Below are 27,588 nucleotides of genomic sequence, written 5' to 3' on the forward strand. Positions count from 1 at the left end.
ACCGTGCCCCCCCTGTCCCACCACAGCCAGCCAGGCAGTGTCTGTCCTACACAGAGCCGAGAGAGCGTCGGTATCCAGGGGCACCGGGATGCGCACCGCATGGCTAAACAGTGCTCCCGGTGGCCAATGTGCTCCATCTCAGAATGGGCGAGTCAGTGGATTCTCAAAACACCATTCACCTGTTGCCATGGCTGACTTGAGCACTATATTATTATATAGCCTATTCCTATAATATTGCGATATGGATCTGTGCGCGTTTGAGGTATATATGTGTGTGTGTGTGTGTGTGTGTGTGTGTGTGTGTGTGTGTGTGTGTGTGTGTGTTTGTGTCTGTGTTTGTGTGTGGGTGTGGGCGGGCGCGTGCGTGCGTGTGTGTGTGTGTGCCTAGCCTATCTACATTCCTATGGACATGTAGTGCCTGTGCCTGTGCCTGTGATAGTCCTGCTCAGCAGTGAATTTAGTGACAGTTTCTTGATGATGAGTTTATTGATGATTTTCTTTAAATATGTTGATATTCCTATGTGAATTTATAGTGTGCCTGTAATGAGTTTTAATGATATTATCTATGCATGGTGTGTGTTTTATCTCCTATACTACGGTACCGCTATAATATTCCTATAAGTGGGAATTACAAATTCTAGTTCACTGGTAGGGTATTGAATAGCCTGTCCTACTATTTTTTGTAAGGGCAGCTAAATTAATTAATTCAAATGATTTGTGTTGAGTGCTTTGAGTGCTGCTGTTAGTTTAGCTTAGAGATTTCGCTACAAATGGGTCAAGCAACAGATGTCGCTCTACTAATTGCTGGGGGAAACAACATAGGCTAATTGTATGCCTATATTTTTTCATCCACTTCCATTAGGTTTATCTGGAAGGTTTTCAATTTAATTAAGTTGAATTTGTATAGCCTAAATCTCAATACCCCCCACCCCTAAATTTTTTCCAAGATGTTTATGACATGGGGGCGATAACTTAGGGATAACCTCATTCAGGATAGAGCTTTCACTTTATCAGAAGAATTGGTGTAGCTACTGACTGTACTCACTATTTCAGAAAATGATTTTGTTCATCCTTAAGTTTCCAAAAAATAAGCAACCAATATTCTGCTTTAACTGTTTCAAATGGTAATAAATATCTTCTGCCAAAGCAACAATCTTAATGCCATCATCACCCTAAGTGACAGTCATTTCTCATTTTGTTCTATTCTATATAGGCCTATAGCATCCATGCTGCAGATTGTCAGCCGGGCGAGCGGGCACACCGGACTTCCTGCTGTTTCCATTTGTGAAATCACAATCCCCGTTTCTCCACTACAGATCGAGGAAGGTAAAAGAATCTGTGTTGCACATGTAATGGAACTTTTTCTCTGCAGTGATTGAGACATATGCAGTCATCCTTAAAGGAACACTCCGCCCATTTTCAACCAGCTTTGTATCATTAGAACATCAGTAGTATATCAGAAAACTGTAAACGGTTTTGAAGTCTGTCATTTAATTTGACAGTTATTGAGTGTTAAATTGTGGACCAGTGACATCACTGGTCCACACTAACTCCAATTAATAACTCATTAACTCAAATCAACTCTCAATAACTGTCAAACTATTCGTCCAGACTTCAAAACAGTTTACAGTTTTCTGATATACTACTGATGTTCTAATGATACAAAGCTGGTTGAAAATGGGCAGTGTTCCTTTAAGTTTCCAAAAAATAAGCAACCAATATTCTGCTTTAACTGTTTCAAATGGTAATAAATATCTTCTGCCAAAGCAACAATCTTAATGCCATCATCACCCTAAGTGACAGTCATTTCTCATTTTGTTCTATTCTATATAGGCCTATAGCATCCATGCTGCAGATTGTCAGCCGGGCGAGCGGGCACACCGGACTTCCTGCTGTTTCCATTTGTGAAATCACAATCCCCGTTTCTCCACTACAGATCGAGGAAGGTAAAAGAATCTGTGTTGCACATGTAATGGAACTTTTTATCTGCAATGATTGAGACATATGCAGTCATGTAAAAGAACAAGTCATTCTAGTAACACTTTTTTCCTTTCCCCGTTCCTCTCAGTAAGGTATTGTTCTTCTTCAGAGGCTTTCTCATCCGCCGTCAATATTTTAAAAAGCATTCCCACAAGGAAGCGATCACTGCATCTGAAGTGTTGACATGTGGCTGCTGCAATGTCATTGCTCATAACCCCCGCCCTAATACCAACCAATTAGCCTATAGTACTGATCTGACATAAAGATCATTCCAAATGTCTTCACCTATACTTGCTCGGGGCTGGAAGTGGCCAGAAATAGCCTACTGGGCAATTGAAACTTACATGACAATAGGCAGAGATGGAGCCCAGCCTGTTCATGTACTACACCTTAGGCATATTGCAATAGATAAGCGCAAAGGCACCATCTCTGCCATGTCACATGAATACTGAAAGTATTCCCTTGAAGCACTGAATTAAAAAAGATTGTCAAGTTGGGCTCGCGACGCCCATTTAGAGTATTTTGACCTGTGCACCATGTGCTCTGCTGCAGGGCAAAAGAGGATCAACGTTCCTACAACCAAACTCAACACATGAAGCCTCCCCTCTAAAGTGTTTAAATGCAAACACTTTAATGGAAACTTTTTTTTCCCCCCTTATTTCATCAGTTCACATGTTAGCCAATTGTTGTGTTCATAACTTTTGTTATATTTATTTAGGTCATGTTGTTGAAACTTGTATAACGAATGATTGGCATTAAAAATGTATACTGTCAAATCAAAAAAGTTGCTGTTAATCTGAAAAGGAACCGGTTTCTTATTATGGATGTCGTGAAAAGGGGCTTTTCTTGGAAAACGCCTTTGAACTTTACGAATATTTTGTGCAAAACACTCTGTGTGTGGTAATAATATGCTGTTGTTCATAACAGATTTATTGACATTTATGGCTCTCTTTGTACACAAAGAGGTAAACCAAAGTGGCTGCTGATGGATATAAAAGGCAGGCACGCTCAGCTGCTTCTCAGGATCACACCACACCAGGTAGGCTTCTATCTGATACACATTCTTCATGTTTAATTCTTATTGTTGGATCAGGTCACTGATTAAATTAATGACATTTTGAATTGTCAATGGCCCTTTTTCTATGTAGTCAAGAGCTGTTTTCACTGATGCCTTATATAATCGCCCGTGATACTATTCTTATTTTGTTCTAAATCAGATATGGAGAGCTGTGTATTTATGACCGTCCCCAAGGAAAATAATACAGAACATCCCTGCGAACAATGGTCTTTGAAAATCGAAATGGCTTTGTTGATTCCCACTGAATGCAGCGCTGTTAACATGCTACACCCCATGTCATTCTTTGCCAAAACCAACACCAAAGGACGAAATCAAATCCCATTTGGCGATTATAAACTGCTCTTTTGTATAACACTGATGAGATGGCAATTACTTGAGATTTTGGGTTCCTAAGGTTTCGCCTGGGCGGGATCTTTCTTTAGTTTAGAGCAAGCCTAAGAGTGGGTGTAGCTGTTAAACCTGTATAGAGAGGTATAGGTAGAGGGAGACATAGCCAACAAGCTCATTGTGCAAAATCCCTTTGAGAGAGAGAAGTCATGTGTATGGACGCTGGCCATCCATGCGACTGTTTGACCACTGGTAATCCATGTGAACCATGTAGGATGACGACAGCCAAAGACCGGGAGACAGAGGAGGCCCACCTGTCCAACAACATCAATGCAGCGGGTCAAGGGGGCAGCCCTCAGTGTGAACCCGACCTGAACCTGAACCTCTCCTCCAGCGGAGATGCGAGGGAGCAGGGTCAACACTGGGGCTGGCTTCTCTCTGGGATCATTTCTGTAAACATTCTCATCCTGGGCAGCGCCTTGGCCGCCGGCAGCGCCACTGCCGCCATCGGCTTCCCTGACCTGCAGATTTACCTCATCATTCTCCTGCTCTTCACTACCATCTGGATGCTTTACTATGCCTTCTACCTGGCGAGGAAAGATCGTGCTGTCTTTTACCAGGACGGCCACGCTGGGCCCATATGGCTCAGGGGTAAGGACTTTTTCAACCCTGTGTTATATTTGCTTGTGGATTATATGGTACTGGCCAATTTGTAATGGTTTTATAACTTTTCCATATTCTACTTTTTTTTCCCCTTCAGGAGGACTTGTGCTGTTTGGCCTCCTCAGTCTGATCATGGACATTTTCAAGATTGCCAGCTATGTGGGCTACCTCCACTGCGATTCTGCTGTTAAAGTTGCCTTCCCTGTCGTGCAACTTCTATTCATCATTGTGCAGGTAAATATGACAGTATCCCACAATGATCACATCATAAATGCTGAGTGACTGAGAAATCAATAATTTTATTTGGTCTTTTATAGTTACAACATTTTGTGATTATTGTGAAATCATTTTCAGACATACTTTCTGTGGATCCATGCCAAGGACTGTGTGCAGGTGCAAAGAAACCTTACACGGTAAGTGGTTCAGATTAAAGTCATCTGTTGCATGCCTTAAATCACTGTCATTGCTAAACATTTTAATTTGGTAGAAAACTTAACTGTTAACCTGTTAAATTTGTTGCCTTGTAAATTCAAAGTCAATATATTATTATGATCAGGATTATGAAAAAGCCTGGTGGAAGGCAATAGAGCTGAACAGTCACGTAACATCTGCAGCCCCGGAAGAGAGTTCCCCATTAATTTTCTCTATAAACTTTTCGAAAAATCCATAGACAGACCCCGTCTTTTTTTTTTTTTTTGTGTGCTCCAAGTGAAATGTTTTATGGTCACTCACGATTCAGTAGGTTGTTGGTTGCCTTGGTTCCAGCCTTAAAACTCTTTATATAAGGATTGTTTTTTTTTTCTATCGAGAAAATTAATGTGTAACTCTCTTCCGGGGCAGGAGATGTCATGTGACTGTTCAGCTCTATATCAGTAACTGAACTAATATGAGTACCTCAATGAGTAATCAACCAGCTCAGTGGCCTTGTAGTCTGAGTGTCCGCCCTGAGGACTGGGAGGTTGTGAGTTCGATCCCCGGCCGAGTCATACCAAAGACTATAAAAATGGGACCCATTGCCTCCCTGCTTGGCACTCACCATCAAAGGGTTGGAATTGGGGGGTTAAATCACCATGTGATTCCCGAGCGCTGCGCACGCTGCCGCTCACCGCTCCCCCAGGGGATGGGTCAAATGCGGAGAACAAATTTCACACATTGTGTGACAATCAGTGGGACTTTACTTTACCTTACCTGTGTGCTATATGATATTTTTCAAAATATCACCAGAAGCGACATCAGCTGTTAAAGCTGATCACAAATACCTTTTGTTTCTCATCATTGTTACCTTTTCCTTCTCTCTTTTCCTCTGATTTCATTTATCCCCTCTTATTTAGCTGTGGGCTGATGCTGACGCTCTCCACAAATCTAGTTTTGTGGATGACATTAGTCACCGAAGAGTCCCTCCATCAGACAATCATCCCAGAATATCCACACACTAACACCTCCAAACACTCTGGTCGGAAAATGTATACTGGAAAAGGTAATCAATGAAGCAATCAAAGTAGATAAAGCAACCACTGACATGCTGTAACATATGCTGACTGTTACTGCTGTAACAAAGGCTGAATGTTACAGCTGTAACATAGGCTAACACGTCTCTCTTACTTTCTTGTTTTTCAGCAAGTTACGGCGATGATAAATGCAAATGCAGCCACTCTTCATGTAGCATCTTCAAGGACGCCTACTACTACCTGTACCCCTTCAATATTGAGTACAGTCTCTTTGCTTCTGCCATGGCCTACGTCATGTGGAAAAACGTTGGTAGAATAGCGGATCAACACCATCACCACAGCGCCAAGTTCCGTATCAAGGACGTATTTCTGGGTCCTGTGGCGGGAATTCTTTTGGTGGTGGCGGGTCTGGCAACCTTCATAGTGTACGAGGTGGAAGTGGAGAAGGAGAATGAAGAGAAGACGGACAGAGTGCTGATGATTCACTTCATAATGAACATAGTGATAGTGACCCTGATGTCTGTCTCCACTGTGGTCGGCTGTGCCATGTACAGGCTGGACCAGAGGGAGCACGTCTCTGAGAAGAACCCCACACGCAGCCTGGATGTGGGGCTGCTGGTGGGGGCGTCGTTGGGACAATTCATCATCAGTTACTTCTCGATTGTGGCTCTGGTGGCAACCGGAGCCAAGGGCTACCTGAACGGCCTCAACCTGGCCTGGGCAATCATAACTGTGATCCAGCTAGGCCTGCAGAACTTCTTCCTCATTGAAGGCCTGCACCGGGAGCCGTATCATGAGCCGCAGCTGGTCTCTGTGTTCTCAAATCCATACGTGCTGCAGGCCAGCAAAGAGCTGAGCAGCCTGGAGGGATCAGACATGGACACCAAGTCCAGCCCGGTACTCACGGGCCACATGTCGCACATTCACATTCACGAGCACAGACCCAAACTGACGTGGAAGAGGAGGGTGCTGAAGGAGGTCTGCGCCTTTCTGCTGCTCGCCAACATCATTGTGAGTACAGTGCCTCCATGTTGACTCTTCAAACTCACTGTTGTTGTTCAATCCCTCAAATAGTAAACGTTCTCTCTTTTTGTCGACAGCTCTGGATCATGCCTGCATTTGGTGCTCGCCCCCAGTTTGACCACTCCACCGAAATTGAGTTCTACAAATTCAACATGTGGGCTGCTATTGTGAATATTGGACTTCCTTTTGGAATCTTCTACCGAATGCACTCGGTCGCCAGTCTCTTTGAGGTGTACGTGACCTCATAAAGCTACAGGAGGAGGGAGGCATACGGCAAACTGTTTTGATATTATATAAAGCAGTTTTGTATAGTTTGTTTTGATCTCATTATTGTGTTCTGTACTTGGCATTTCATTGTGGGAATGTAAAAAATATTAATTCTATTATGTGTCTGTCTATTAAATGTTGAAAAATATATTCCAGACTTTATGAAGTTTATGAAGTTTTCTTTTTTCTGCTATGCTTTAAAGTCGAACTGAACCCGTTCGTCACGTGCATATGAGTCCGTTTCAGACTGAAAACATAGTTTGTCTAAGATGACAGGTTGAGAGGCGGGTATCATGTCGATGATTTTATTTGACAATTCTGGGGACTGGATTGGGCTTTGGCCAATCCTGGCGTGTTCCGCCTCCAAATCGAGTGGGATTCAGTGTGTTGTGGCGCTCCCCTCAGGAAGAGCCTTTTGACGGGAGGTTAGTGGCTGAGTGGAGCTCAGCGAGCCACAGGCAGCCAGCTGCCTTCGTGTTGCCGAGCGGAGAGTGCAGCACGTCGGCCTGGAATCTCCGAAGTGTGACCCCTGACAACCAAGCTCTCGGATGCGCGCGCCATGCGCATTTTAACGAGCCAGTTACATTTATGCATTCTTAGAGATTATAGTTTTTGTTTTTTATTCGTTTCTAACAATTGGCCAAGTTAGTAGTTAGTTTATTGGATAGGAATTCTGCCAGATGACAGGCACTATGCGCCATTTTCTACTTCATTTGGAAGAGAAAATTATCCTGAAATGAAGATTTGATTGACAGCTGCATGTCGTGATATGATTGGTTGAAATGGGGTAGAAATTTGATAGTAGGCTACTAGGTGATGTCAGCAAACTGTACATTACTGTTATCAATGAAATCTTGAAAAATGAACTTTTGATGTGAAAAAGTGTGAAAAACTAAAGAAATTAGATTGTTGTGATTTTTTTTTGCATACATTATTAAATAGGTGCACTGCATACCCAGGTATTTGAACTAAAAGAAAATAAAAGTAATTTTTGGGTTCAGCTCGACTTTAAAATCACTGATTTCATGGTTCAGCCTGTGTATTCTCAAAATAAAGGCTAAGCAATAACAGAAGCTGGGTGAATAAAGATGAATTCACTGTGTCACGTACCTATTATGATTATTATTAAAATGATGGTGATGATCATGATGATGATGATTATTATTAGCTAGTAGTAGTAGTAGTAGTAGCAGTAGCAGCAGCAGCTAGCCTACTACTAGCTGCTACTAGCCTAAGTCTACTACTAGGCTAGTAGTAGACTTAGGCTAGTAGCAGCTAGTAGTAGTAGCCTAATACTTAGCCTAGTAGTAAGGGGGAATCGAATCCGCGTCTCCCATTCCAGTCGGCCAAGGAGACAGTCCCAAATGCCCCAAAGTCTCTGTGTGAAATAAATAAACATGTTTTGAGGAGACACAAGAAGCCGAAGCGGCTTCTTGGAATTTAAGTCAGGCAACTTTGCAGACACCTTGGCGTCCTTAGCACACGGGTTTGTTCGGTTTTGTTTACAACCACGTCACCAGGAAATAGACTGCATAACATCAAAATGTTGAGACAGGTGAGCGGTATCCAAATTATATTCACAAACAATGGGCTAATTGTACACTCATGTAGCCTAAAAATAACTTTTATGTTTACAGGACGACGCTCCCCTTTTTGGCGAGGATGATTGTGCAATAAACCAAAGAAAGTCTAAAGTTAGGTGAGAGTTTAGATGTAGGCTATTTACGCTTATGCTAGTCCTCTTATGCTAGTTGTGAATCTGACGTTGGATCCGCTTCACTGCACTGCACCGCATCTAGCGACCATGATAGTTTTGAAACGACTATACAAAAATAATAGACCAAGGGTTTTCAAAGTGTGAGACTGTGGGCCTCCTCCCCTCAGACAAAGCTTGGACCCCTCGCTCAATTCCTGGATGCCTATGGGATCATGTAATTTGATCCCATATAGACACTCAACAATTGAGCCAAGATGGCCTGATAGTGGCCTGATAGTGGTAGTGATTGTTTGACATAGCCTACACCAAATATAAAGGTCTGTCTGAAGGGATTTGTTTCTGACTCTGGGAAAGTGGGAAAAACACATTTCCCAAAACTACTGCATCTCTCAACTATCACTTTAACCAAATCACACACATTTAGGATCACATAGAATCACATAGAATATGTAATATTTGTTCACTTCCATCCACTGAGCCTCCCCTGAAACTGCTTGGAGCCCCCCATGGGGAGGCCCGCCTCCCACTTTGAAGACCAATATCTGTGTGTTGAACTTGCAGGCATCCACTGGCCTCCTTCTTCCACCTCTTTTTTCGTACGAGTGCCATCTTGGTCTACTTGCTGTGCGATATCATCAGTAGCAGTTTCATCGCCTGCATGGTCACCATCATTCTCCTGCTGTCATGTGACTTCTGGACAGTCAAGGTGGGTATAGGCCTCTAAGGCCTGTCACAGTGAGGTTGGGAGGAAATACTGTGTTCAGTGGCACCCAGCTGTTAATTAAGACAGAGACTCTGTGATGGTGAGGTGTTGTTCATTTACTTCAACACCTTGGTCTGACCCCCCCCCCCCCCCCCTCAGAATGTGTCTGGCAGATTGCTGGTGGGCCTGAGATGGTGGAATCAAGTGGATGAAGATGGCAGGAGTCACTGGGTGTTTGAGTCAAGAAAGGTATTCGAGCATGAGTTCATTATAGGCACATCCCAAACACCCAGTAGCCTACCTGCATGAAAAACATCTCTGCTATTCAGTATGGAACCAATCGATAAGGGCCTTTCACCAGTTAGGCATACCCACAGTGTACATGGCACAACAGGAAATAGACACAATAAATAGATACATAAATAAAACACCAGAATTCATTGTAGCCTACTTTTGCAGAAATTCATGAAATCTAAAAGCCCTCATTCTTTTACAGTACCTCTTTACAAAATGCCAGTCACCATGGTAGCAACCTAGACTATCCTGAAGCTAATCGAGAGACCACTCAGTAAACATAAGGGTATTTAAGTAATCCAGACACTATGATTGTGTTGCTGTTTACAGTTTATTGACTATCATGCCACACACTTTGTGTCTTTCATTAAGATACTACAGTAATAATAATTGATCATTCGCAGACAGTCAGTGTTACAGCTAACAAGGCAGTGATGTGTTAAAAAATAGTAGAGCACAACTACATTGTCTTCTCTTAGAAATGCAGCACAGCGTAATGATGACACCCTATGGAGGACAAGAGACATGACTTCCAAAGTGCCACTACTGTCCTGTAAAACATTCAAGTAACAGACTAGCTTCATGGAGCTTTGCAAATAAATTGACTGAAATGAAACCTTATTGTTATTTTCTTTTGCGGATAGGCACAAAGTAAAAACACTCCCTCCAGTGCTGCTGAGTCCCGGATCTTCTGGCTTGGCCTCATTGTGTGCCCTATCTTCTGGATCATCTTTGTGTTCAGTACAATCTTCTCCCTCAGGATTAAGTGGCTGGTCAGTTCAATGCTTTTTTTTTTTTTTTACCAGAATGTCAACCTCATTTCTGTCTGTCAAAACCATTGCTGGGTCATTTCTCATACCGGTCAATTCAAATGCAAATCGGCTGTAATGTTCCCCCTTAGGTGGTGGTAATTATGGGGTTGGTTTTACAATGGGCCAACCTGTATGGCTATGTCAGATGCAAGGTGGGAGGGAAGAACAACCTCAGGAACATGGCAAGGAGCTATCTCGGCACCCAGGTCTTTAAACAGGTATGTGAGAAATGCCCTTAATTTACTCCATACATGTTTGTACTATTCACATGTCAGCCCAGTATTTCTTTATGTTTTCCTTTATAGGCGATGAACAGAACAGAGGAGCCTTAGAGATAGAGGAAGAATAACGAGCATCTGCAATGTGTGATAGAGAAGAATGACACACATTTATGCTTGCTAAGTTCCTGTTGAACAGGTGGCTGGTATCTCTCTTTTCTGAGGGTGTATGGGTATTAGTTACTTTACTTACATTTTGGTAACATACTGTATTTTGTGTGTTTTTCCTCTTAAGTCAATGACTTATAAATTGAAGTATAATTGCCAAAATAATTTAATTATTCTATTGAAATATTGTAGTCTATAGTTCCTTTTGAGATTTAATTTCATACAGCACCTATTTCAATAAAACTTTTAGAATGGGTTTGCCTCTGATTCCTACAATTTCCCTACAACTTTCCTCAAGATATATGACCCTGTTTTGGCATATTATTACAGTACAGTATGTTGTTGAGAACAACACTTGTCCTTGCGGCAGGTCAGTTTTGGATTTGAGTTCTGCACACTGTTGGCTTATTATAAGCCTCTGACACCCATTCACATTTTGGGAGTGTTGAGCCTATTCCTAAACAATGGTCTGGTTGGCAAACAGACTAATGAATGTAGTACAGAATGTAGTACCGTACATACTGTAGCAGTGGTTCCCAAACTGGTGTACGCGTACCCCTAGGGGTATGTGGCGGTACTACAGGGGGTACTTGAGAGAAATCGGAAAGTGGAAAAATGTAAGATTAAATCAAGAAACTAAATTAAACATTAAAATAAATCTCCTCAGGCAACTCTTTCACTCCATTTCTTAGTTTGTAATGTTATATTCTTCAAAAGGTGGGTTATCAATGATTCATCCTGATCACTGTTTTGGGGGTGTCAGACTGAAGTTTGTAATTTATTCATTTATTGCATCATATGCTCTAGTTTTCTCTTGCAGTTTTCTAAGCAAAATGTAGTTGGGTAAAGGGAGGGGGGTACTTGGATTCAGAAATCAGGGAAAGGGTGCTGAAGCCAAAAACGTTGGAGAACCACTGCTGCACAGCATCTTCCCAACTCCCTCGTGTAGTTTTAGCTGGTGACCCACAGGAGGAGCTCACTTACTGTTGTGAAAGAGTTGACTGTTAGGCAACCTATGGTTCTCAACTTCTCACTGTAGGTGGGAATGAAAGGGCAATACACATCATGTCACTGACTGTAGTTGGGGATGGAAGGGTAATACACAGACATCAAGCAATGGTGCTGAGTGCTGACAGGCAAGAGAAGTGGCTTCTTGTCACTAAACCTAAAACACATGAAAAGTCACCATGTGATCATAATCTTGATGAGCCGCACTTAGGTCCTTTGTGCAACCACCGTCAAATACTTTTCTCAGCAAGATCCCATCCTGAATCAAGATATTTTGTAATCTCGCAACAATCTCTCGAGATGGCAACACAGCAAGAATCCACCACTAATGGAAGTTTCTGGGACCAGCTAACCCTTCAGACTCCAAAGATTGTAGCTTCAGGCCCTTCATAGAGGCCTCTCTGGAGTCACACCCAAACATCAACATCAAACACTTTGGTGAGTTCAAACATATTTCAGATTTTATACCTCACCATTACACCAATAAATGATAGTCCAGATTTTGTTGGTTGTTGTTTTGTATGTATCTGCGTAGGTGGAAACTGATACCTCCCAGATATGCCACAAATAAATAAGGAGAGGGGCAGCCAGATAAAAACAAATAAAAGACACTGGTGTTTCTCTTTTACCTCTCTCAAAAGCTTTGTTTGTCTTTATCTATAGTAGTCGAATAGACTGCCAGCTGGTCAAAGAGATGTTCAGAGGTCTGACATCATCTGTAGGCCGTGTGTTCACAAATATCTGGAAGCAAAACTGCTTTAAGGCTAAATTGAGAAAGCTTCGTCAGTCCCAGATTCAGACCTGTGTGCTGCTGACATCTCCCCAACTCTCCCAAACCACCTGTAAGGTTCAGTTCACAATGCATCACTACATTTATTTTATTGATTTAATTCATTTGTTTGAATACCTGAAACCTTGTAATCACTTCATAGTATCCTTATATACAAGATCATTCTTGTGTTCTCGTGCAGCTGATCTGAAATAATGCCATTCAGGATTGAAAGGTGAAATTGTTTTTCTTTTATTTGTTTGTTTGATGTTCACAGACGCCAACAGCGATTTGACCAGACCACCCTGAGAGGTGCAGCAAGTACATCCCCCAGCAGGGGGAGCGGTGAGGACACGATTTGACACGTCAAACTGCACGTGAGGATAAATAAATTAATAAATGCATGCAACAACAAACGACAGCTTAGGCATTTCTTAACCTCTTGTCACTCAACAGATTTGTTACTTCTTTCAAGTGGCTTATTAGTAGGCGCAGTATGAGGCAAGTTTGCATTAGGACCTGTGAGAGCAAAATTATTCAGACCAGAAACCAAAATGGTCAATATCACATTTGGAGTTAAAGAATACATAGCATATGGCGGAAAAGTATCCAGTACAGATAAAGAAATAGATCCAGAAAAAGATTGTGTCCAGTTTGTCGGCGTAGTGCTGGCATCTCATGTTCTCCAGCTCCTTGGCATCAAGAGCCTCCAGGAAGCTGACCACCTTTTGGAGCATTCGACTCTCCTCCTCTGCTTTCAGGTGGACAACACTAATGTCAGCTGTGGCTTCTGTATGGATTCAAGTGGCAATTAGTAGAGGCTCATGTGCCATACTAACTGTACAGAATGTTGGCCATAGTCCCCCCCCCCCATATCCTTCTATCAGGCATCGACACAAATGTCTGATCGAATACAGTCTGTCCTCTATTATGCAACCTTTAATTTGGCATCAATACTGTGGGTTTAGAGTTTTTGCAGTATATTCTTCACACATAAGTACTCACCCTGATCCCCTCTCTCCTCCTTGTCCTCTGTGCTTTCTGGTAATGTCTTTCGTTTCCTGCGGCAGGAAACGAAGCCGCCATCTTTGGCCACCCATGTAAACACCATGGACACCAGCATGCTCGCCACCAACATGAACAGACAAATGCAGAAGTGGTTTCCTGCGGAGGAGAGCAGCAGGTTAGTGCTACCGACGTGGAAACGTAGGTAGAGACTTAAACTGTGATGCAGACACAGTGCTCATAGGGGTGGGACAAAATATTGAAATATCGATATATCGTGATACTTCTTCTTGCGATACATTATCGATCCACTGGCGCCAAAATACTGATTTTTATTCAAGCATGCAGGCCCTGAAATGTGTCCAGGTTGACATAAAACAAATTGATTATATGTAGCCTATGCTTAATGTGTACTGAAATGTGTATTTTTGCATTCATTTGTGTGTTTTGTTTGTTTTCTGTAAACGATGAAACATGAAATGATTGTGTGTGTGTGTGTGTGTGTGTGTGTGTGTGTGTGTGTGTGTGTGTGTGTGTGTGTGTGTGTGTGTGTGTGTGTGCGTGCGTGCGTGCGTGCGTGTGTGAGAGAGAGGGTGTGTGAGAGTGACCTAGAGCATTTTTTCCGTGCCATTAATTCGCACGTAAATAATATTTCCCAAACCTAGATCAGTCAATGCATCCGTGCATACCAACGGCGAAGTTTTGCTGAGCACTATTGCGGCGTTTATTTTTTCTGTTGCTGCGGTGGGTCAAAATTCGCATCGCAATTTCGTGCAGTATATTCACATCACTCTTGGTGTGTAACAGCCTTAAGACTCTATGCACATTCTTTCATCTCAGTTGTCAAATTCTGTGAAACTGTCACCACAATGCAGTGAATAAATACATCATTTTTGCTTTTGGGGTATTTTGTTTTAGCTCCGACCAGCAGCTGTTCACTCTGTTGGTCGGTCAGTTGGTTGATCAGTCCACAAAAAGTATGTACTGTATGTATGTGTGGAGGTGTGTGTTTGTGTCCATGCCAATTGGCTAAAAGGGGGTGGGGGGACATTTTGAAATGCAGAGGCAGAGTAGGATTGGCTGCCCCTTCCATCCTGCTTTTTGGAAATTTGCATATGTGGTCACAGCTATTGTAAATTTGTGCTTGTTCATCAGTTACACAGATATCGTGATGTATCGTTGATAAATTGTCCTGCAATGTATGGAGTATCGCAGAATCACTGTATCGTGATACCATCGTTATCGTGGGCAACATATCGTGATAGTATCGTATCGTGAGTTACTCTGTGATTCCCACCCTTATGTGCTTTAGTGCTTATATAGTGCGTGTGTGTGTATTTGTGTTTGTGGCGTGCGTGTGAGATGACTGACGGATGAGGGGCTGGCACTGGCTGTCTGCAGGTAGGAGGTCCCTGAGGACGACGAGGAACATGATGAAGGTGAGTGCCAGTGTGACCTTGAAGGAGTTGCGCTCCCCACCTCCCAGTGGCAGGAAGAAACTGACTAAATCAGCCACGATGATCAGCATGCTGGGCAGCAGTAGTGATACGATGGGGCCTTGGTATCTGGAGCTCAACTCCACCTGAAGATGAAAGTAAACGGTAGGGATATCACAGCTTTAGCAGCATGGCAGCAGTTTTCTTTTTTGGAAAGTTGAAATCCCTTTAGGAGAGCAAGAATCCTCTATTTAACATTCATATTTCCTAGTCTATTACTAAGACAGAGGTAGAATGCATGGAAGAATCCACCTACTCTCACACTGTTATATCATCAATCTGTGATATTCCATATTCCAGGAGTTATTTTGTGATTAATGTTATAATAATTGTTTTTATTTTCCACCGTTGCCTCGACTTGCGTCTACTTCTACTTCCCTTAGTGATTTCCTACATGTCCCAGAGGGACTTTCAGCAACCCCATCAGAACCCCGTGAACGTGTTACATTCAGCGGTGGGTTGAAGAAAGCGTTATGGTGAATCTGGAAAGAAGCCCTTACGCTTTAATTCTGAGGGACTGACACCAAAATCTGACGTTTAAATTACCATTGATGTTTTGCTCGGTCAGTTTTCCATGGGAATAAGAAAATGACTACCAAAAAAAAAAATCCCCTTAAGAACCTTAAGTTACCAGTATGGTGGATTGTTAAGCATAAATGACAGGTCCTCTAATGCAGTGGTTCTAAACCTTTTTCACATCAAAGACCTCTAAACTGACACAAATTAGTCCACAGACCCCCCCCCCCCCCCCCATTTAATATAAATTTGTCCCGGGGTCCCCCATCTGATACGAGTTTTGCTTTTAGATGTTTTATTACAGAAAGTATAGTGAAAATAAGTTATCCCCCTTTTTGCTGGGGACCCCCTGGAACCCCTTCAAGGACCGCTGGGGGTACCTGGACCACACTTTGAGAACCACTGCTCTAATGTATTTAGCCTACTAGTACTTACCATGATGTAATCTTGGACATCTCCTTTTTTTTTTAAGGACACGCCGTTAGTGCTCCAGTCTCCATTCTCACCATTAATCAACTTCACCACTCCCAATTTCAGCTTCATACCACATCCTGAATAAAATGTAGCCTATTTTAGCATTGTTTTAATTGAATATTCAGGAGTCATACTGACAGAATATTACACCAGGTGACATGATAATATCGAGGGTTTGGCGCAAACTAGACATTTTGGCTGAAAATAACTTACATAAACAAAGTTAACATAAAGGAGAAAACAAAAAATACTCTGCATTTTCTCCCTTTGTGCCCTGAATAATGTATTAATGGCAATGCTAAAACTGCTAAAATGTCACACAAAAAATGTCAGATTTTATGGAGCATAATTAGAAAAGTACCATAACTACAGTAGTTTTCTATCACATTGCATCGCAAGGATTTGGTTATCATAATACATTAATCGTCCTTATTTACACCTATTCACCTATAGCCTAGGTAAACCCAGCCACCACGTGACCTGCTCTCTCAGTTCCCAGTCACTACTGAGAACAGGTCTGAGAGCAGGTCACGTGGGGGATGGGTTTACCCAGGCTAATTCACCTATCCATACACCTAATTCATTTACATCTAAATTACACCAATGTCTTAGAACTGCAGGGATCAATACGTATTTTGTTCTTACAAGCATGCTCATAATTCATTATGAGTGTGTAAAGCCAAACAAAATAAAAACAAATAGGCTCGTGACATAATCAGATCTCTGAATGTTAATCTCTGTAAAAGTAATAATAGTATATACCTGTACCATTAGGAAAATGTCGCCTATAGGCCCCTTTTGCTCTAAATCCTCGATATACCATTGTATTGCACATAAAGACAGCATAATATGTATTGCACATAAAGACAGCATAATATGTATTGCACATAAAGACAGCATAATATGTATTGCACATAAAGACAGCATAATATGTATTGCACATAAAGACAGCATAATATGTATTGCACATAAAGACAGCATAATATGTATTGCACATAAAGACAGCATAATATGTATTGCACATAAAGACAGCATAATATGTATTGCACATAAAGACAGCATAATATCTATTGCACATAAAGACAGCATAATATGTATTGCACATAAAGACAGCATAATATGTATTGCACATAAAGACAGCATAATATGTATTGCACATAAAGACAGCATAATATGTATTGCACATAAAGACAGCATAATATGTATTGCACATAAAGACAGCATAATATGTATTGCACATAAAGACAGCATAATATGTATTGCACATAAAGACAGCATAATATGTATTGCACATAAAGACAGCATAATATGTATTGCACATAAAGACAGCATAATATGTATTGCACATAAAGACAGCATAATATGTATTGCACATAAAGACAGCATAATATGTATTGCACATAAAGACAGCATAATATGTATTGCACATAAAGACAGCATAATATCTATTGCACATAAAGACAGCATAATATGTATTGCACATAAAGACAGCATAATATGTATTGCACATAAAGACAGCATAATATGTATTGCACATAAAGACAGCATAATATGTATTGCACATAAAGACAGCATAATATCTATTGCACATAAAGACAGCATAATATGTATTGCACATAAAGACAGCATAATATGTATTGCACATAAAGACAGCATAATATCTATTGCACATAAAGACAGCATAATATGTATTGCACATAAAGACAGCATAATATGTATTGCACATAAAGACAGCATAATATCTATTGCACATAAAGACAGCATAATATGTATTGCACATAAAGACAGCATAATATGTATTGCACATAAAGACAGCATAATATGTATTGCACATAAAGACAGCATAATATGTATTGCACATAAAGACAGCATAATATGTATTGCACATAAAGACAGCATAATATCTATTGCACATAAAGACAGCATAATATCTATTGCACATAAAGACAGCATAATATGTATTGCACATAAAGACAGCATAATATGTATTGCACATAAAGACAGCATAATATCTATTGCACATAAAGACAGCATAATATGTATTGCACATAAAGACAGCATAATATGTATTGCACATAAAGACAGCATAATATCTATTGCACATAAAGACAGCATAATATGTATTGCACATAAAGACAGCATAATATGTATTGCACATAAAGACAGCATAATATGTATTGCACATAAAGACAGCATAATATGTATTGCACATAAAGACAGCATAATATGTATTGCACATAAAGACAGCATAATATGTATTGCACATAAAGACAGCATAATATCTATTGCACATAAAGACAGCATAATATGTATTGCACATAAAGACAGCATAATATGTATTGCACATAAAGACAGCATAATATGTATTGCACATAAAGACAGCATAATATGTATTGCACATAAAGACAGCATAATATGTATTGCACATAAAGACAGCATAATATCTATTGCACATAAAGACAGCATAATATGTATTGCACATAAAGACAGCATAATATGTATTGCACATAAAGACAGCATAATATCTATTGCACATAAAGACAGCATAATATGTATTGCACATAAAGACAGCATAATATGTATTGCACATAAAGACAGCATAATATGTATTGCACATAAAGACAGCATAATATGTATTGCACATAAAGACAGCATAATATGTATTGCACATAAAGACAGCATAATATGTATTGCACATAAAGACAGCATAATATGTATTGCACATAAAGACAGCATAATATCTATTGCACATAAAGACAGCATAATATGTATTGCACATAAAGACAGCATAATATGTATTGCACATAAAGACAGCATAATATGTATTGCACATAAAGACAGCATAATATGTATTGCACATAAAGACAGCATAATATGTATTGCACATAAAGACAGCATAATATGTATTGCACATAAAGACAGCATAATATGTATTGCACATAAAGACAGCATAATATGTATTGCACATAAAGACAGCATAATATGTATTGCACATAAAGACAGCATAATATGTATTGCACATAAAGACAGCATAATATGTATTGCACATAAAGACAGCATAATATGTATTGCACATAAAGACAGCATAATATGTATTGCACATAAAGACAGCATAATATCTATTGCACATAAAGACAGCATAATATGTATTGCACATAAAGACAGCATAATATGTATTGCACATAAAGACAGCATAATATGTATTGCACATAAAGACAGCATAATATGTATTGCACATAAAGACAGCATAATATCTATTGCACATAAAGACAGCATAATATGTATTGCACATAAAGACAGCATAATATGTATTGCACATAAAGACAGCATAATATCTATTGCACATAAAGACAGCATAATATGTATTGCACATAAAGACAGCATAATATGTATTGCACATAAAGACAGCATAATATCTATTGCACATAAAGACAGCATAATATGTATTGCACATAAAGACAGCATAATATGTATTGCACATAAAGACAGCATAATATGTATTGCACATAAAGACAGCATAATATGTATTGCACATAAAGACAGCATAATATGTATTGCACATAAAGACAGCATAATATCTATTGCACATAAAGACAGCATAATATCTATTGCACATAAAGACAGCATAATATGTATTGCACATAAAGACAGCATAATATGTATTGCACATAAAGACAGCATAATATCTATTGCACATAAAGACAGCATAATATGTATTGCACATAAAGACAGCATAATATGTATTGCACATAAAGACAGCATAATATCTATTGCACATAAAGACAGCATAATATGTATTGCACATAAAGACAGCATAATATGTATTGCACATAAAGACAGCATAATATGTATTGCACATAAAGACAGCATAATATGTATTGCACATAAAGACAGCATAATATGTATTGCACATAAAGACAGCATAATATGTATTGCACATAAAGACAGCATAATATCTATTGCACATAAAGACAGCATAATATGTATTGCACATAAAGACAGCATAATATGTATTGCACATAAAGACAGCATAATATGTATTGCACATAAAGACAGCATAATATGTATTGCACATAAAGACAGCATAATATGTATTGCACATAAAGACAGCATAATATCTATTGCACATAAAGACAGCATAATATGTATTGCACATAAAGACAGCATAATATGTATTGCACATAAAGACAGCATAATATCTATTGCACATAAAGACAGCATAATATGTATTGCACATAAAGACAGCATAATATGTATTGCACATAAAGACAGCATAATATGTATTGCACATAAAGACAGCATAATATGTATTGCACATAAAGACAGCATAATATGTATTGCACATAAAGACAGCATAATATGTATTGCACATAAAGACAGCATAATATGTATTGCACATAAAGACAGCATAATATGTATTGCACATAAAGACAGCATAATATGTATTGCACATAAAGACAGCATAATATCTATTGCACATAAAGACAGCATAATATGTATTGCACATAAAGACAGCATAATATGTATTGCACATAAAGACAGCATAATATGTATTGCACATAAAGACAGCATAATATGTATTGCACATAAAGACAGCATAATATGTATTGCACATAAAGACAGCATAATATGTATTGCACATAAAGACAGCATAATATGTATTGCACATAAAGACAGCATAATATGTATTGCACATAAAGACAGCATAATATGTATTGCACATAAAGACAGCATAATATGTATTGCACATAAAGACAGCATAATATGTATTGCACATAAAGACAGCATAATATGTATTGCACATAAAGACAGCATAATATGTATTGCACATAAAGACAGCATAATATCTATTGCACATAAAGACAGCATAATATGTATTGCACATAAAGACAGCATAATATGTATTGCACATAAAGACAGCATAATATGTATTGCACATAAAGACAGCATAATATGTATTGCACATAAAGACAGCATAATATGTATTGCACATAAAGACAGCATAATATCTATTGCACATAAAGACAGCATAATATGTATTGCACATAAAGACAGCATAATATGTATTGCACATAAAGACAGCATAATATCTATTGCACATAAAGACAGCATAATATGTATTGCACATAAAGACAGCATAATATGTATTGCACATAAAGACAGCATAATATGTATTGCACATAAAGACAGCATAATATCTATTGCACATAAAGACAGCATAATATGTATTGCACATAAAGACAGCATAATATGTATTGCACATAAAGACAGCATAATATGTATTGCACATAAAGACAGCATAATATGTATTGCACATAAAGACAGCATAATATGTATTGCACATAAAGACAGCATAATATGTATTGCACATAAAGACAGCATAATATGTATTGCACATAAAGACAGCATAATATGTATTGCACATAAAGACAGCATAATATCTATTGCACATAAAGACAGCATAATATGTATTGCACATAAAGACAGCATAATATGTATTGCACATAAAGACAGCATAATATGTATTGCACATAAAGACAGCATAATATGTATTGCACATAAAGACAGCATAATATGTATTGCACATAAAGACAGCATAATATGTATTGCACATAAAGACAGCATAATATGTATTGCACATAAAGACAGCATAATATGTATTGCACATAAAGACAGCATAATATGTATTGCACATAAAGACAGCATAATATGTATTGCACATAAAGACAGCATAATATGTATTGCACATAAAGACAGCATAATATGTATTGCACATAAAGACAGCATAATATGTATTGCACATAAAGACAGCATAATATCTATTGCACATAAAGACAGCATAATATGTATTGCACATAAAGACAGCATAATATGTATTGCACATAAAGACAGCATAATATGTATTGCACATAAAGACAGCATAATATGTATTGCACATAAAGACAGCATAATATCTATTGCACATAAAGACAGCATAATATGTATTGCACATAAAGACAGCATAATATGTATTGCACATAAAGACAGCATAATATCTATTGCACATAAAGACAGCATAATATGTATTGCACATAAAGACAGCATAGTAATAAGTGAGCTCACCGTCATTGGCCCAGGCTTGGATTGCAACAGGGCACTTATCAGAAGCAAAGGGATAGTTGAACAGGTTGACCTGACAGTCCACCTCTGCGTTTATAATCACATTGTGCCTCACAGTGCCATTGTGGTACACCACCGTGTCGCGGGAGCCCTGCTTCATAGTGGTGCTTATTCTACAGATATGAGAGAAACCAGCTGTTTCAACTTCAACGTGTTCATGACTTGAATGAGAATTTAGTGGGAGGCTAGATAATATACAGTAATAGAGAGGCAAAGTGACCGCCTACTTCCCGCTTCAGCACTGTACCAGAGATTTTTATCCGCCATTTCTTTTCCCTATAGACGTTTTGTAAAATGCTTATAAAAATTGTTGCACTTCGTCAAACCAAAGGGTTCAGCTATATTTAGAATCGGGAGAGACCATAGAACATTTCACTCGGACCAAAACCTTAAAAACTACATCAAAAAAATATTTTCTTTAAATCCGCAATTCTTTTTGCGTGTTGGTCTGAGTGAAATATTATGTGGTCTCTCCTGTTTCTAAATATATCTGAACCGCTTGGTGTGAACAAGTAAAACTATTTTTAGAAAGCATTTTATGAAATGTCTATGGGAAAATAAATGGCGGATGAAAATCTCTGGTACAGCGCTGAAGCAGGAAGTAGGCGGTCACTTTCTCTCTCTATAGCCTCCCACTAAATTCTCCCTATACTTATCCTTAATTTCCACATATGAAAATGACAGGATAGTTTGAGTGTTATCTGATGTAAAAGACTTACGCATTACTTATATGGAGTTCTGGGGTCCAGATTTTACCTACTGGCAGGATGATCTTATCAAATGTGTAGACTGATCTGTCCCATGCCAAGTCAGGATCGATCCACATCTGTGGTTTAGAATCAAAATGGCAGTGATTAAAACATAGGCTACTAAGACGCGTTTCCTCTTTGATCATTTAAGTGAGTTGAAGCTTACAATCTCTGCATTGAGGCGACTATAAAGGCGGAGCTTCTTCGTGTCCTGTTGGGTGGGGAAATTAACTGAGGTTAGGCAAGGTCTAATCACTCTAGTAGTGTATGCCTGTATGCCTTTTTACATCATATAGAAAAAGGCATTGCCAATTACTTTCTTTAGCTATGTCTTATAGCTCTGAAAATAATTATTTTTCATTAACCAAAATAATATTTGAACCATTAAACAGGACACACCAAGGAGAGCCATATAAAGAGAACCATTTTTAGTAAAATTCTCAATTTCTTGTCAAGTTATAATCAAATTAAAAGAAGGGAAGGAAATTCTAACCTCACTTAAAGTAGCTTCACTAAAATGTACAAGACAATACTTACAACAAACAGAGTTTGGTAGTGGATGATTGGCACATGTAATATTTGGGTGCAGTTGTCATCCTGAGGCTGAGAGAGGTATTCTTTGCCAATCAGCATTTGAGCCAAACATCTGCGCTGTGTGCAGTTTGAGGCAGTTTGTGTGCAGTTTTGTGTGCAGTTTGAGGCAGCATGTCCACAACCTAAAATACAGGAGCATGTGAACCACATCTTTGCAGTGATACATAATTATTCCAACAGATCAGGACATGAAACTGCTTTCCACAATGTTTCTTCTTCATACTTATTTCTTTTTTACACCATACAGTAACTGCTATCTAAACAGATGGATTTATAGGCTTATCATTTGACAAATATATTTGAACAACATTCACTTAAGTTACACTTACCCACTCTCAGTAATAAGACTATAAAGACAGCTTTCACCACACTGCGGATAAGAAGTCTCAGCATTCCTGCAAGTGTCCCTGTAGCAAATTAAGAGTCCGACTGTTCGAATCCCAATATGGCAACTGACTGCCAACCAAATTCTGTCCTGCCTCTTACGGTGCTGTAGCCCCCACTGACCCTTAATTAAATAGACCTGTCTGTGACGCATGCATTTAAGCACATATTGACAACACTCGTGTGGCAGCAGGGCAGCACAGGCCCACTACAGGACAATATGACTCACAATAGTGTATACGAATAATACCCTCGCGTGCCCAATTGTAATGTGCTCCCTTGAGTTTCCAACACGTCCCTCCATGATCTTGTGTAAATAGTCGAAACACAGATGAAATTACTTCCAGTCTCGGGTTCAGCCGCCAGCAGATACAGCTAGTTCAGCTGCTATTTATTCATACGTGGCTGTGCTACTCTGCATTACAATAGGACTGTAGCCGTCATACAGGAGAAAAGGCTCAAGCGGCCAACAATAGACCTATGAGTTGAACTTGGCAGTGAAGCGGAGCTCTCATCCATGGATGCACCACAAAGCATCAAGGCTGGTTTCACTGGAAACCCTATTGTATTTGCCATGTTTATTATTCTTCTTATTCTTATTCTTTTCCTTCTTCCGTAAAACTGTATACATGCCAGAAACCCTAAGGCCCACAGTAACCAAACTTTTCACATCGTTTGGAAATGTCACCCGCTACTCAGAAACAATAAATTACACCACTCTACCAAATTTCTGCGATATAACAGCCCATTTCACATTTTTAGGCCTCATTTTAGGGCATTGTGACATCACCATAACCATATCATTGGGCCAATATCTGGCCCAATGACAGATATTGGTGGTTACTAGATGCCCTATAGGGACGATCTTAATGTAATATAGAGACTTGGGTCGAGGACATAAATTTGGGCAAAGCGAGGCTGGGCACCTGATTCAGCCTGGAGCGTCCCCATTCGCTGGACTATCCTGCCTTGGAAAATCACAGAGGGAGAGAATTTGAGGGCATGTTCGCTCTCGTACAGCAATCACTGATGATGTCACAATGTCTATGACATCAACAGGACTTTGAACGTCACCAAGAGCCCTCCACATTAACACCGCTGCCTGCTACAACAGGCTCGTGAACGCTTTATCGCGCTGGCCATATGCTAGGTTCCGACACCTAGCCTTGTTTTCTTAGCATTTATTCAAGGCTTGAACCCCTGGTATTGCGGCTATATTTTATTTATTTATCATTTAATGTTGCGGTGTGTTTGTGTGGTGTAAAGATGTAAATGTAAAAGTAAGATTTAAAAAAAAATCTTAAATTACGTTATTTCTTTATTATAGGACTTGGGCATAAATGTATCTGAATACTTGATATATTAAATATATATATATATATATATATTAAATATGCAGGGGAAAAATAGCGAAGCTTCCACTTAAAGTCGAGCTGAACCCATGAATGACTTTTCTTTTCTTTTAGTTCAAATACCTGGGTATGCAGTGCACCTATTTAATAATGTATGCAAAGAAAATCACAACAATCTAATTTCTTTAGTTTTTCACACTTTTTCACATCAAAAGTTCATTTTTCAAGATTTCATTGATAATAGTAATTTACAGTTTGCTGACGTCACCCAGTACTATTAAATTTCTACCCCATTTCAACCAATCATATCACGACATGTAGCTGTCAATCAAATCTTCATTTCTGGATAATTTTCTTTTCCAAATGAAGTCGAAAATGGCGCCTAGTGCCTGTCATCTGGCAGAATTCCTATCCCATAAACTAACTACTAACCTGGCCAATTGTTAGAAACATGGATAAAAAACAAAAACTATAATTTCTAAGAATGCAAAGAAATGTAACTGGCTCGTTAAAACGCGCATTCCAGGGATATCGTATCGTTATAGCAGCGATAATGGCGCGCGCATCCGAGAGCTTGGTTGTCAGGGGTCACACTTTGGAGATTCCAGGCCGACGTGCTGCACTCTCCGCTCGGCAACACGAAGGCAGCTGGCTGCCTGTGGGTCGCTCAGCTCCACTCAGCCACTCAGCCTCCCGTCAAAAGGCTCTTCCCGAGGGGAGCGCCACAACACACTGAATCGCACTCGATTTGGAGGCGGAACACGCCAGGATTGGCCAAAGCCCAATCCAGTCCCCAGAATCAGAGTCAAATAAAATCATCGGCATGATACTATGACATTCATCAAATTTGCCTCAAACATCGACTTAGACTCAAGGATGATCTGATTAGATTTTGGTGGTCAAAGGTATATATATCTCAAGAACGGCTTGATGGAATTTCTGCCAATTTGGCTCAAAGGTCGACTTGGGCGCAAGGATGAAAGGATTACATTTTGGTGATCAAAGGTCAAAGTCACTGACCTCTCCAATGCCATTTTCAAGCTTGTTAACGCCATATCTCAGGAATGCCTTGACGGAATTTCATCAAATTTGCCTCAAACATTAATTTGGCCTCAAGGATGAACTGATTACATTTTGGTGGTCAAACTTCAAGGTCACTGTGACCTCACGAACGCCATTCCCAAGTTGGTTAATGCAATATCTCAAGAACGGCTTGATAGAATTTCTTCTGATTTGGCTCAAACATCGACTTGGACGCAAGGATGAACTGATTCCATTTTGGTTATCAAAGGTCAAGGTCACTGTGACCTCGAATGCCATTATCAAGCTTTTAACGCGATATCTCAGGAATGTCTTGATGGAATTTCTTTGAATTTGCCTCAAGCGTCCACTTGGACTCACATTTTGGTGGTCAAAGTTCAAGGTCACTGTGACCTCACACACCCAATTTCAATTTCCAATTTGCTCTGTAACGCAACATCACAGGAGCGCCTTCACGGAATTTCTTCCAATTTGCCTCAAATGTCGATTTGGACTCAAGAATGAACTAATGGCGGAGGCATAAGTCCGCGTTGCGGTCGTTCTAGTTTTTTACCTGCAGCCGGCATGGCCAGCAGCTCTATAAGTCACTCTGTTGGTTGGTGGGTCCATCAAAAAATGTTGGTTAGTCCACAAAATCAATGTCAATCGAGTGGATGACATCACAGTGGAGTGGATGACATCACAGTGGAGTGGATGATGTCACGCATATCTGGTCACAGCTATTGCAAATTTGCGCTTGTTTAACTCTGAACTCTATTTTTGGTAAATAACATCTAGTTTGGTTGATTATTTGTAAAGGACATTATTTTGTGAGTAGGTTTCATTGTACCTCCAAAGCACTGGATTTATATTGAACTTCCCTGTGCTTGCATAGTCGTTCTGATTATTGCTTTGATTATTTGTTTGCATTCTGCTTGGTGGTTCAGATTGATGCTATGTGGGTTCGTGGCAGAGTGTAAAAATCTTAAAAAGTTAAAATTACAATCTGCTCCAGAAAAATTTACATTTATTTTATTGTATTAATGTTTATTAACTGGTTATTTAAGATGGCATCTTGCTATGTCACTATACTCTGACGAAGAGTGTGTTGCTTGAAACGTCACTCTGACCTTAGGTGCAATAAATCACTGAAACTGGAGCCCTGCAGTGTGAGAGCTTTTTTTTTTTTTTTTTTTTTTAATAGGCTATTGTGTTTACCTTCGCCTCAGCACCTGCCCTTTTTAGATTTGGGGGTGGGTGCGTGCGTACTCCTCCTCCTTCTGTTTATTAACTAGCACCTGGCCCGCTGTCATTTTGCAGAAGTGGCCCTCGGGCAAATCAAGTTGAGTTCCCTGGCCCACGCG

General features: G+C 39.6%; 2 protein-coding genes across 2 annotated transcripts; both read left to right on the forward strand.

The window, feature by feature from the left end:
* Positions 1-3,594: 3,594 nt before the first annotated feature.
* Positions 3,595-6,767, forward strand: LOC310787996 (proton channel OTOP2-like; the record flags this gene model as incomplete). Its single annotated transcript, XM_083649459.1, has 6 exons — positions 3,595-4,036; positions 4,146-4,282; positions 4,403-4,461; positions 5,380-5,525; positions 5,666-6,507; positions 6,597-6,767. The coding sequence occupies 6 exons, from the start codon at positions 3,595-3,597 to the stop codon at positions 6,765-6,767; spliced, it is 1,797 nt and encodes a 598-aa protein (XP_083505585.1).
* A 1,542-nt stretch (positions 6,768-8,309) lies between these two features.
* LOC310787532 (Golgi apparatus membrane protein TVP23 homolog B) lies at positions 8,310-10,947 on the forward strand. The gene is made up of 7 exons (XM_083648982.1): positions 8,310-8,341; positions 8,424-8,485; positions 9,065-9,209; positions 9,366-9,455; positions 10,145-10,273; positions 10,402-10,530; positions 10,618-10,947. The coding sequence occupies exons 1-7, from the start codon at positions 8,330-8,332 to the stop codon at positions 10,642-10,644; spliced, it is 594 nt and encodes a 197-aa protein (XP_083505108.1). The 5' UTR covers positions 8,310-8,329; the 3' UTR covers positions 10,645-10,947.
* The last annotated feature ends 16,641 nt before the right edge of the window (positions 10,948-27,588 follow it).

Source organism: Poromitra crassiceps (assembly GCF_964638095.1).
Source record: "Poromitra crassiceps genome assembly, chromosome: 13".
Lineage (NCBI taxonomy): Eukaryota > Metazoa > Chordata > Actinopteri > Beryciformes > Melamphaidae > Poromitra > Poromitra crassiceps.